The 12932-nt window shown below is 38.4% G+C and overlaps 3 protein-coding genes across 8 annotated transcripts in view; 2 read left to right on the top strand and 1 right to left on the bottom strand.

The window, feature by feature from the left end:
- Window positions 1-5483, top strand: part of mrtfbb (myocardin related transcription factor Bb) — an 82728-nt gene extending 77245 nt beyond the window's left edge. For all 3 annotated transcript variants that reach the window (XM_031861902.1, XM_031861903.1, XM_031861901.1), the window contains 4 exons: window positions 471-581; window positions 754-879; window positions 974-1034; window positions 1133-5483. In XM_031861902.1, the coding sequence (XP_031717762.1) occupies window positions 471-581; window positions 754-879; window positions 974-1034; window positions 1133-1596 (762 nt within the window). In that variant the 3' untranslated portion in view covers window positions 1597-5483. The remainder of the gene's footprint in view (window positions 1-470; window positions 582-753; window positions 880-973; window positions 1035-1132) is intronic.
- Window positions 4803-9300, bottom strand: snrnp25 (small nuclear ribonucleoprotein 25). 4 transcript variants are annotated; one of them, XR_004213240.1, is made up of 8 exons: window positions 9063-9300; window positions 8578-8668; window positions 8262-8367; window positions 8095-8169; window positions 7509-8014; window positions 6430-6581; window positions 5843-6276; window positions 4803-4961 (listed from the first exon to the last, which is right to left on the bottom strand). XR_004213240.1 is itself a non-coding variant. In XM_031861910.1 (5 exons), the coding sequence occupies exons 1-5, from the start codon at window positions 9279-9281 to the stop codon at window positions 7957-7959; spliced, it is 549 nt and encodes a 182-aa protein (XP_031717770.1). In that variant the 5' UTR covers window positions 9282-9300; the 3' UTR covers window positions 6330-7956. The 4 variants fall into 4 exon arrangements, 1 of the variants encoding a protein (XP_031717770.1); XR_004213238.1 differs by having other exon boundaries at window positions 6430-8014; XR_004213239.1 differs by lacking the exon at window positions 4803-4961 and having other exon boundaries at window positions 5700-6276; window positions 6430-8014.
- Window positions 9301-9574: 274 nt separating this feature from the next.
- Window positions 9575-12659, top strand: polr3k (polymerase (RNA) III (DNA directed) polypeptide K). The gene is made up of 3 exons (XM_031862111.1): window positions 9575-9828; window positions 9978-10065; window positions 11187-12659. Exons 1-3 carry the CDS (start codon window positions 9718-9720, stop codon window positions 11312-11314), a joined length of 327 nt encoding a protein of 108 aa, XP_031717971.1. The 5' UTR covers window positions 9575-9717; the 3' UTR covers window positions 11315-12659.
- Window positions 12660-12932: the final 273 nt, after the last annotated feature.

Genomic DNA, 12932 nt, shown 5'->3' with positions numbered 1-12932 from the left:
CATCTCTTTATAAGTCATCACTATCAGTTGTGATTTTCTGATAGTTTTCGATGGCACCAGCTAATCAGGTTTTTTTTTACATTGTTGATGCTCTATCAGGGGTAAGGCCTCTTTCTTGTTGCCACAGTAATAACAGGCCTCAGCTGCGTGGTAAAAGCTTTCCCTATTCACATCAAAAGAAGGCTTGTGGAAACTTGGGTTACTAGAGCAGGCATTGAGTGAAGGTTGACAGTAGTGCCCTGACTGCCCTCTGTCATCCCTCTGTTCTGAGCCAACATACAACCAGCCAGAATTAGCAGCAGAAATCACAACTCAATGCTAAACGAGAACAGTCATGAGCTAAAGCAGGGAGTGCAGAGCAATCTTTATTTAGGTTCCACAAAGATATGTGGTGCTCTACTATTCTGTGATGCCATTAATGCATTCATTAAATTATGTCTCCATGCTGACCTGTTTAAATGTCTCTGCAGACATGGAGGATGGGTCGTACAGCACAAAGCTTACTCAACACATTCCCAGTGAGTGGATGTCCTGTGGGAGCCTCCTCTAGCCAACCTGGTCCTAAAGATCCTACAAATAAGGTCCTTAGTCTCTCATACTTTCTCTTTGTTTTTTTCTTTTTATCTAAAGCACTTTATAACTGCTGTTTTACAAAGTCCTGTCACCTGGTTTATTTATTTGTACCCCGATGTACCGGATGTAGCCTGTTTTTTTATTTGATGTAAAGGACCGTTGTCTTTTCCTGTTAAACAGGCTCCCTGTACCAGTCAGCCAACTGTGATATTGCCAAAATTCACAAACCATGTGTCAAAGTGTAAAGACCCACCCCGCTATGAGGATGCAGTTAAACAGACACGCAGCATGCAAACAACTGTTCAGGTGACAAATAAATACACTCTTAAGTACAGTGTATCATTTTAAATTGTTACTATAGCCACTCAAACAATAAATGGTCATTCTGGTTTCTCTGCAGGGTCCCACTGCTGCTAGCCAGCAGATGGATGACTTGTTTGATGTGTTAATCGAGAGTGGTGGTGAGAAATACTGCAACTTTTCTTTTTTGGGGGCTCTGGTAAAATAAGATGTAAAGTATTTATGATTATGGGATTCTCACACTGAACTTGTGTTTTAGAGATCTCACCCATCATCAGACAGGATCCTCCCAGTCTGGACAAGCCTCTCCCTGTGACAGCCAGTGTAACCACCCTTCCCATCAACACGGTTTTATCGCGCCCCCCACCCGTCATCCAAGTGGCCCAGCTGCCTGCAGCACAGCTGAACCCCTCGCCCAGCTTGGCTGCTCTAACCTCTAGCAACCAGCTGGAAACCCTCCCGGGTGCTCACACCGAGCCACAGACACTGAAGCTGATAGAGGAGCGACACTCACCTGTGCTTACCATGGAGGGATACTTAAATGAAAACACATCACCCTCTACTTTGAACTTGCACAGCACCAACATGGACAATATGGATTGGCTGGACCTTACCCTGTCTGTGCCAGCAGAGGGGGTCAACTCTTTGGACATGTCAGCGCCAGTGGGCGTCTTCTCCTCTGACTTCCTGGACACACATGAACTGCACTTGAACTGGGACTGACTGCTGGTCAAGGAAAATCCGTACACCCATCAGACAGGTTCAGATAAACATATACTTTTTATGCAAGGGAGGCTGCATTTATTTCCTATGTGGAAAAATTGGGTTTTTTAGAGTTTGTGGCAGCTCTGTTTTGTTTTCTGGCCGTATAAATTAGCTCAGTAGCCTAATAATCTATTTGTGCTGCATCACTTTAGAAATTCCTGCATTGCTTCCTTTGAGGTCTTCAAACCCTCTGATTGTACAGGGAGACAGGGGGACTGGCACTGACAGATTGAGCAGACAGTTGAAGTTGCCTTTACAATTACAATCTTAATTTATGCCACAATTTTGCTATCAATATGTTCTCACGTTATTGCTTTCTCTTTGTCTTCTAATGATAATGAATGTACAGTGTTATATTGGCCTTAGTAATAGCAGAAAGAGCAGGAAAATGTCCTAATGCTGGTTTCAGAACTAATGGACTAACACTACATTTAGCTGGGGGCTATTATGCAGTTCATTCCACCCTGACTCGGAATGATTATCACTATCAAAAGAGATTAACACACACATGGTGAATGTTCCCTGTGTATATGTAAATTGTGAAGCATAAATCAGATGTTTAATTGAATTGAGAATGTGAATATGATAGTGATATAATATGAGACCACTGAGTTACCACTGTGTCAAATTAGCTTGACCAAACAAGTATTTACTACAAAATACTCAACACTCAAAATTGCTCCATCTCCAGTTCTGACAAGATTTCTAGTAGATCAGCCAAATCTTCACTCCTGGATCTCCAGTATGCTACTGTACACTATGTAAAACATACTGCACATGCATGTAAAACATACTGCACATGCATGTAAATCCAATAGTCCTATGAGCTTGAAAAGTAGAATACAGATAACTAATCACAAAAGTCATCCGCTGTGCTCTGTTAAGGCTGTTTCCAAATGAATAATGATAAAATAGTTCTTGGAACGTCATTCAAAGACTCTTGAAGGGTTAAAAAAAATATTGAATTATTCTTGTTTTTTGTTTAGTCAGTTTATTCAAGAGGTGTAAGCATGGCAGCACATACCAGACTCCAATCTCTGTGTGCAGCAGACATACTGTACAGACACATCTTACAGACAAAATAACAACATCCATCAATATGAACCACTGATCCCTTCCAACTGAAATAACATGAATGCATTAGTTGATTTGTATTGTAGCGACATCTGCTGGCCACATCCAAAGCTATTCAGCTTAAGCAAGCAAAGACTGTGGTCTGACTGGTATTCTATTCTTTTAGCAAATTGCAAATAATGACTAAGTATGATGAAAGTATAATTCAGTGTCAAAGAAACCACCTACACAACATGATGAACCACAGCAGGATAGTTTCCGGGCCCTGCGCTGTATTATTAGGGATCTATTGTCTGCCTCTGCAGGTTATATGGAGCATTGCTGACAAACTCATCTAAATGCTGAGGGAATTGTTTAAAAAGGAGGATTTGTTATTTTTATTTGTTTTACTTTCAGCACATTACCGCCTCATTTGACAATCCAAATGTAACTCTTTAGAAGGGATTGTATACTGGAATGAGAAATATTTTGTCAGGACCAAGATTTTGATATCTGAAGCATTCATGTGTAGTCTGTAAAGTATTGACCAATCACATTCAAGCAGTCATCTGACAATGAATTGGCTTTTTGTTGTTTTTTAAAATTAGCTTGTAAACTGGCTACTTGTGAAACAATCCGGTCGTACTTGCATCTCAAATTGCTAATTGATTGATAAAGTATAACTCAACACCGAGGACCACTGCTAATGCATAATTTGTAGACCATCTCTCTTGAAACTTTGTCTGAACTGGTGTTTGCTTCTAAATCAACTACCTGCTCCTCAACCTTTTCAAGCTAAACATATTTCTGGCCATTTCTGGGAACTACAATGCTGAATATTGTTAACGACTTAAAGTTAAAGTCTTACTTATCTGAGAGAACACACTGTGATTCCAATAGCAATACTACATCTACATGTTTCTGATGTTAATGAATTCCTTTGTTACATCCAGACTTGATTATTGTAATGTATTGTCTGGCCTGCCGCATGCTTTTTCTTAAAGACAAGCGGCTAGAATTTTAGGTAAAACTTACACATTATACCAAATTAAGCTTCCAACCATTAGCTCTCAATCCATGAATCAGACTTTAATTAAGGTGCCGCTGATGCCCTTTCATGTCCAACCTTTCTGATCTCCATCCCTTGCTCTGCACTTTCAGAAGGCTCCTGTCTGTCTCCAGAGTTAAAAAGAAGTCAGCTGGCCACAGGGCCTTTTCCTATTATGTTCCCTTCCTCTGAAATTGACTTTCCTGCTGACCAGACTGTCAGACTCTGGTAAGGCCTTTAAATCCTTTAAATTTCACTAAGGCTTCTCTGCGCTGTACCATCGGCCATCCAGAGGACCTATCTCTCTCTCTCAGCTGGCTCTTGGTGTCTCATTCCAGATGTTTTGGATCTGGATCTTCGTCCTTCAGGAGATTCAGCCTCTCATATTGCTTCCCACTCTACCCAGTGTGAATGTTGTCAATGTCCTTGTGTTGCTTTAAAGATTAAACTCCATGAATGAGCCCAATATCACGAATTGCAAATATACTACAGTATATTTACATTCCTATTGATCAGATGTTCTAATAGGTGAAAGTCAATTTGATGCAAATGTCTTAAAATTGTTCAATAATATACATCTACATACAGGCAGACTGCATTAGTCAACACCACATTGACTTGTGCTCCATTAAAACCAAAGTGATTATTGACAAACCTTATCCCTCAACCATTGATATTCAGGGTTATGATGACAGTGACTGCAAACAGGTCAACTCTGCAAGGGATCCATGCTGTGGAAATACGACTCGGCCGATGTCTGATGCTCTTTTAGTCTGAGCTTCAAGTTTCCACCAGCTGCTTTTCTCTCAGAGCTTTTTTACAGTCATGATTTGCGTTCGACACCTAGGACATCTGTGTGTGATAGATTTGAACCTATCCATGCAGAAGGGAATGAAGCAACAACCAGCCACACAGCTGCAAAAGAAGTAACAGGAACAAATTAAAATGTTGACACACCAGGAAACATATGCCTGTGATCGTAACAAACAGCTGCAAAAATAGAAACCGGCACATCAAGGTCTGATTATATTCTCATGCAAATATTTTAGCGTCATGGAGGAAATATTTTCCTACCCAAACGAAGCTATCATGAAGCACATCATCCAGGTGACACTGCTGATGGAAGTAACAGTCTCTGTCATTATGAACTGCTTACACTCAGGACACTGTGTCCTGCATGGACATGCTGGAAGTTTTTTCATGTCCAGAATCACCGTAGGGGCTGTGAACAACAGGAAGATTTCATGTTAGTTTTTCCCAAGAAAACACTCGAAGCCCGAAACCTCTGTAAAACTTCTAGGAGGAAATATTTTGTAAAAACAGGCACTTGGAATAAAGGAAGTACAAACCGTTAGTGTTGCCAACATAAATTGTGATTCAAAACATTTCACAATTCCAGCATTGGTGGAATGTAACGAAATGCAATTACTCAAGTACTATACTTAAGTTCAATTTTGAGGTACTTGTACTTTCTATTTTATACTTCTATCCCACTACATTTTGGAGGCAAATATTTGGGTACTAAAGTTACTTTATACTGTACAGATTTAGATGATTAATACAACAAATACATCAACTAATGAATTCCAATATATTATTATCATTAGTAGTAACAGCAGTAATTAAAATTAGCCCCACCAGCTGTAACATTAAAGTGATGTACACATGAATGCATCAGTAATATAATATATATCATTCTAATGACTACCTTTATTTTTGGAGATTGAAGTATATTTTGTATACTTTTTCCACCACTGAATTTCAAGGGCCAAAAGTTTGCAGGTCTATTAATTAAGACATGATTGCAAAGGAAATGAGAAGAAAAGTTGTTTTCCTTTTTATAAAAATTATTAAAAATAAGATTTGTTTTTTTGTTTTAAATAGAGGAAAGAATATGAATACAAACTCTAATGGGGCGTAACTGAGGAACTTGATCAGTGCAAAAAATGTTAGCACATATGAAGCTAAAAATGTTTCATTAATAACAAAAGTAGGGTGAAAAGTTTGTTTTCACTTGATGTGACGTCAACAAGTGTGACTGGCTGCAGAACATACTATTTGAAGACAAAAGTTAAAATAACCATTTGTGCATCAACGACTCACCGGGGATGTTAGGTGGACCCTTAACATAGAAAATATCGGAGCGAGGATCAGGAACATCGGGCACAATCTGACGGGAGGAGATGCTAACCTCTAACAAAAAAGAATGGGGTTGTTACAAAACCAAAATATTGAGTAGTGAAGTAATGACATGCTGCCAGTAAATTTGGATTCAGCTTTCTTGCCATTCTTCATGTCTTCGGCATCATTGGACTCACCTTTCTTGCCATTCTTCATGTCTTCGGCTTCATTGGACTCACCTTTCTTGCCATTCTTCATGTCTTCGGCATCATTGGACTCACCTTTCTTGCCATTCGTCATGTCTTTGGCATTTAGGATGTTATCGTGGAGTATTTGGAGCTCTGCCTTCCTTTCTGTCAGTTGTTTCAGTTTGTCATCAATGTTGTCAATCTCATGCAGATTTGAGGCTGCCGCCTCTGGTAAAAAAAAAAAAGCAACATACTCATATAAATGAGACAGCAGCAGCAAAATATGATATGCAAAAGACTTGAGATATCCACTATTTTCATGACGTAAATATCTGTCTCATTACTGTTTTGGAATGTCTTGAATGCTCTGTCATACATCACCTGTTTCTCCAAATTCTGCACGATTCCTCATCTCCTGAAATATGCACTGGATTTTTCTCCTTTCCATAAGTTGTTGTCTCTTGAGTGAAAGATGGTTCAACTCGGTCAATATGTTTTGAAGGTCGCTGTCTGAAGAAGTCATGGTGGAAATGCTGAAAAGACAGGGACTTGTTGGATTATTTTTAGGTTTGATATTTGGTTGACTGTATAGGCTCGTTTAGTGTGAAAAATGTTTCATACTTGGGCAACTGGTAGCGTAAAGTTTAGCGAAGGGAGCTTGTGAAACAACCTTGAGGTCGTTGGTTTAATCTCCGGACTGGCAGGATAAATCTGGGTGGAGAAGCCACAGATGCCCTTGAGCAAGGCCCTATGCCCTAACCGCTAGAGGAGCTACTCTGTTGCTAGCAGATCAGACTGGTTACACTGGGCAGCTTCCAGATGCAAATGTGTGAATGTGATCAGGGTGTTCCTGTAAATGACAAGCTTACTCTCAGTGTAACGTCCCTGAATAAACACAAAAACAAAATAAATAAATAACACACATACCTGCATAAATGTATGCCTGCCGTGTTATCCATTTATGGCTGAACAAGTATTTTGATAAAATAGTGAGTGGGTGGTCAACAGTGTTGCACTAAAGGACACATTTACAATAAACTAGTTATTGCCATCAATTGCCTCACTCACTGTCCACTCTACCTTTACTCTATTTATATCGAGTCTTAAATTAAAGCCATGCTTTAAAAATGCATTTTAAGATGGTTGGTAATGAAACTTAAAAAATATTAAGTGAAACTCTGCTTTTCCTCCAAGAAATAATAAACAATAAAGAGAGCTTTGGGAAAATAAAGAAATCTATTAAACTCATCCTGGTTCGAGTGAGCAAAAGCACCAACAATAATAATTTAGACTAGATAAAATGCTGAAATTAGTTGTCAAAGTAACAAGTGACACAAATCTCAAGCTCATAACTAACTTAAGTCAAAAAACATTACTCAAACATCTAAACTACTGACTCCATTAAGTCCCATTTAAACTGTATTAAATAGATTATGTCAAAGAGAAACGATGTGTATTACCGTATTTACTCAGCTGCTCCAAGTGGATCCTGTACAGGTAACATTCAAACGAGGTCAACAAGGCCATGCACTGTTCACTTATACCAGGAAATATTCAAATCATTGGGTTACAACTGCCTTCTCTGGAAATGTAACAGAATGCTCTTGTCGAGATGCAAGTAAAACACAAACACAAAATAAAAAAAATACTTTAATATGTTTTAAAGTTTGCAGACAACTATACAAAATCATGCCACACTTGTCAGTAAAATGGGGGCTTAACATCTCCAGATATCTTATTTACATGGACCCTCTTTGAGTGACTTGATCAGTTTGTAATGTGCTCAAGATATGCCCCAAAACAATCATCACTTTGTGAAAGTCATTTCCAGTCTGCGGGGCAAGTAGAACCAGTACACACAGGGACCTGGTGTATTTTCCTGACGTGACAAACGTTGGCTGTGACATTTCATTTTTTCCTGAGTCTCTTCATAAATGTCACTTCATCTCTGTTCCTGATCCCGTAGCTGAAGATATGAAGATATACAGAGTCAAACAGTGCTGGTGATAACAGCATCACAAGTGAAGGAAGTGATTATTTACTTACTCTTTAAGTCTCATCTTGTCATCTTCAAGCTTTTCCCCTTGAAAAATTAACTGATACGTTCTCCAAACATATCTCCTGTAAAAGAGAGGAAGCACACAGTTGCAATCAGTTTGGCCATTTCATTTTAAATCCCTTTTATGTTATCCTGTGCTTGTGATTGTATTTACCAGCTGACATGTTTAACTCCACCTTCGCGTTGTTGTTTCAGCTCCATGAATCTGCGAATGGCCTTCTTCAGATCAAGGACAGTGGCATTTTGCACCACCACTATGGCTTAGGGAGGAACATTTTTTTCAAGGTATGGTTAATAAAAATAAACTTTTACAGAACCTATTGCAAACAATTATTTTTATCATTTAAAAAAATGTGTAGTGATGTTCACAAATGAAACAAAATGCATATTAATTATGTGATCAGAAAACAGTGTGTATGAAAATAATGTTTAGGTTCAAAATGAAACAACAAAACGATATCAAGACTCACGCATTATCTCTCCATCTGCCTTTACAACCCTCACAGTCATCGCTTGGCCATACTCCAAAGCAATCTGAGAATTGACCTCCTCCAGAGTCACCTAAAGATAAAGATGATCAGGGTGAAGGGACATGTACAGCACTTCTTCTATCAGTACAGATTCAGACACCCGCAAAACGCACTGCTCTGTTTCTCAAACCTGGGAGCTAACCTCCCCAAGGTGCCAACTCAAATACAAATAAATGCAACCAATTTTTTATAATGCAATCATTTTCTATTCTTCTTAATATTTTGTAGGACTTACTATAATGCATACTATGGATTTCAAAGATTTTTATTTATATATATATATATATATATAGTGACCAGCTCTGTTTTCAACCAGGAGTGTGAATGAATGTACTGCATGTAAATGTCATATTTCTGTTTTTTAACACTTAATATTTTCCTCACGACAATTCATATAAAGTGTATTACCGACAGATCAACCCAACCTGAATTGGCAGATCACAGAGTAAAGGGTCTTGCACAAGTCGAGCAAGTCCCTCCTCGAAAATATCCAAGATCTCTGAGTGAGGAAGAGCCTCCTCATCTTCCTCATCTTCCTCCTCTGCGTCTAAGGATGCCATCTCTGTCAGGTTCTCGTTTCCCGCCTCTTCATCCTTTACAGACAGTCCTCCTCCAACAGTGTCCTGACTCTGCTTCTCCATCATCACGTTATCCAACAAACAGTTACTCAAACAGTAACAGCCATGAAGTAAACACACAATGTGTACGGTAAATAATACATACCGGAAGGCAACCGTAGCTCAGTATAATTAGTTCCCCTTTGTGGACGCAAATTCACACTATACTTTAGTATTTTATTTAGAAGAAACTGATTTAGGTTATTTAATATTATTTAGTGGTGATATACTTTTTTAACGTGGTTTTAAATCAATATAAACGCGTACTTGTCGTTTAATATGTCGTTTCCCACCGAGCGATAAAAAGAGTAGCACCTGCTTTCATCAGCCACTTCCGCTTCTCCACATGCACTAACAGTAGGGAGAACTTAACAGTTTGCTAACTGTGTGAAACTAGTACTCGCATTGAGTTTGAGATTGCTTTGGTTTGTAGCGTCTTGCTACACATATAATCCCGGGTAACATGCTTCTGTTTTGTCCAACCTGCGGAAACGTTTTAATTGTCGAGGAAGGACAGAAGTGCATGAGATTCGCATGCAATACCTGTCCGTATGTACACAACATCACGAGAAAGGTGAGTTATGTTGACATGAAATATCACGGCACAAATCACGTAACTTGTGTGTGATGTTTAATGTCTACGTTTCGACGGAGAAGGTGTTGCTGCTTGGCTCACACGTGACTGAAGTGTCTCTGTGTTTGACATACTTTTGTTTTCTGCAGGTTCATTACAGAAAGTATCCCAAGCTGAAGGAGGTGGATGATGTTCTTGGTGGAGCTGCAGCTTGGGAAAACGTGGACTCTACTCCCGGTAAGTGACATTAAGTCTCTCGCCTTGATACAGTTAGCAAGTGTTGTCTCGTCATCTAAAGAAAACATGGTATTGGTTATATAATACTTGTGCTTTATATTATTCTTCAGCCTTGTGGCCCCACATGCCCGTTCACACACTCTTTCTTGTAATGCATGTTTACAATAAGACACATGACATTCATGCTATGCAAAATAATAAACCCACCTCGATGATTTGCATAATTTATTGTTTCACAAAATGGTTTGAACATAGAAACGTTTGTTTAATTATCTCAGATCTCCACCGTTTATAAATAATGAAAAATAGGACATGCAACGGTCTGGTCATCTTGTGTGTAAAGCCTGATTTGGACATCTGAGCACTTATTTTGTTATTTTATGGATGTTTGATATTTGAATAATAAATCTCATAAGTTAATGACGCTGTCTCTGTGCACGATGGTTTACTGTCAGCTGTGTATAAAATTCTGTCAAAGTTTCATGATTCATAAAATGTTGTGATCTCAATAATATGTGATTCACGGCTATTTTTAAATTCAGCTTTTTATTTTAAGCCATCGACAAAACTCTCATTCAACACAAATCTCATGTTATCCTACACGTTAAAATCTGTTATTCCATTTATCATGTTTGAAATTAACTAGTAGTTGTATTAATTATTGTTTGAAACTTAAAGCATGAAATTCTATATGATCGCAAACACTGATGCCAAAGGAGATGTGCATTACTATGCATGTACTGTTGTATTTGATCTAATCTCATAGTGTACATTTTTTTTCAAAGCATAAAATCTTTGCACTGCATCAATGGTACACGGTTTAACTTTCTAGTAAAACTTGTATTAATCTCATTGGATTCATCCCGTGTGTGTGTGTGTGTGTGTGTTGTACTTTGCAAAGCTGTTCTGATTTATGAAATATTTCCTAGAATAAGAGCTGCACACACACTAACATTTGTTTTTCCTGGAGATGATTCTTGTATTAATTTAAATATGAATCAGACGAGCTTTTACAGCTGTATCGTCTTATACATGATGTCTTCTCTTTTGCACGGTGTAAACCAAACTCCACAATGTCTTGTGATTGCAAGCTGACACTTACTACTTGTATCTGTTTCCAGAAACCTGTCCAAAGTGTGGACATCTCCGGGCGTATTTCATGCAGATTCAGACCAGATCAGCTGATGAACCAATGACCACTTTCTACAAATGCTGCAAAGCCCAGTGTGGACACAGATGGAGAGACTGAAACCGTTGCACTTTGAAAATCTTAATGTATTTAATGCTTAAGTGGCAAAGATACTTTTCGTATACCTTGTCCCTTTTTTGAGCCTATATTTAATGCCAACAGGCTTCATGGAAACTCTTCTTCTTCTGATGTGCAGTTTCTGTGCACCGGCCCAGCTGAAGAAACTTTTTCTTTTTGTGTTTTCAGATCATACTTGCACAGTTCATTTTCACAAAAAAAATATTAAATTGAGTTTCAAGGAAAAGTCATGTTCTGATTTTTATTGATAAAATAATACCTGTGTACAATGGTCAAACAAATGTTGACTCGCATAGTTATACATATCAAACATTTAGAGAGCAATGCAGACCAGCATTATCCACAACGGTCCGTGCACGGAGTATAATTCATTTTCCATTGTTCATTGTTGTTGTATAATGAACAATGTCAGTTTAGGGGTATTTCATAACCTCATTGGTCTACTTATGCAAATGTTTCTGCTACGTGTTTGTTGTTTGATAGCCGATGCTGCCTCAACGTGGTTAATGCTCGGCCTGTGTTACTGTCGCATTGAAAGAACACGTGCAATGCAATTCAGCACCAAAACTTCAGCTTCTTCCAACTTTAATAATGAAAATTGAGTAAAGGAAGTCGAGTCAGAAACAGAGACATATCGCCTTCAAAGTAAAGGTTGTGCGTTTTCAAACTTGCTCCAGCGATCAATTCATGGAAAGCAAAATTAAAGAAACAAAAAAAAATAAAATATTCTACACAATATATAACGGTTAGTCATATTTCTGCCACTTTCCCACAATTGAATGTGAATAAACTGCCACTGGTCGCAAACACTGAATCATTTGATTGTAATGATTCATTATGTCATCGATCTTAATGAATGTTTCAGGCTGTGGTGTTGAGACTTCGTGAGTCCGACTCTAAAAAGAGTTGATTTAACTTGAATTTCGACATTAATACTGGCTCTGTTATGACAGTAACGCCACTAAGCTATCCCATGTAAAATCCTTCACGTTTATTTACTGTTTGCACTTTTAACTATTCTACATAAAATAAATGAATAAATAAAAACCCTTCTGCAGGATTATCCTCTGGGCTGTGTATAAAGTGCTTCATTATATTCCACCACATCAAACTCACTTTCAAACAGCTCACTCAGCACTGCCAGCCTGCACTTAAATAACGTGTTCACTGTGACCGTCTCTAACAGGGTGCATGTGTATCTGCTCACAACACGGGCCTGTATTACAATACTTAATAGTAATAACATATAAAACATACCGTCACTCTTCAAATTGCTTTACTTTTAACAGATTAGAGGTTTTCTGCGCGTCTGCTGCACGGTAACAGATATCAGGCCAGCCAATCAGCTCCTAGACGACAAATGAGTCTGAAATAGGCTGATTTAAAAGTAAAGCAATTTGAGAAGTGAAAGTGTTTTATGTTATTACTATTGTTAATAAGCATTGTCGTACAGACCAGTGTTGTGAGCAGAAACATGTGCACCCTGTTGGAGACTGCTGTATGCAATTAAAGAGTAGCACTGCTGTGTTGACTACACAAAACCACTTGTCTTATGCCATAGAGGATAATCCAGCAAAACAATTTTACAACAGTAAATAAA

Source organism: Anarrhichthys ocellatus, unplaced genomic scaffold (genome assembly GCF_004355925.1).
Source record: "Anarrhichthys ocellatus isolate YVR2014 unplaced genomic scaffold, GSC_Weel_1.0 scaffold26, whole genome shotgun sequence".
Classification (NCBI taxonomy): Eukaryota; Metazoa; Chordata; class Actinopteri; order Perciformes; family Anarhichadidae; genus Anarrhichthys; species Anarrhichthys ocellatus.
Note: the sequence above shows the minus strand (reverse complement) of the source record. Positions and strands in the feature narration are given on the sequence as shown.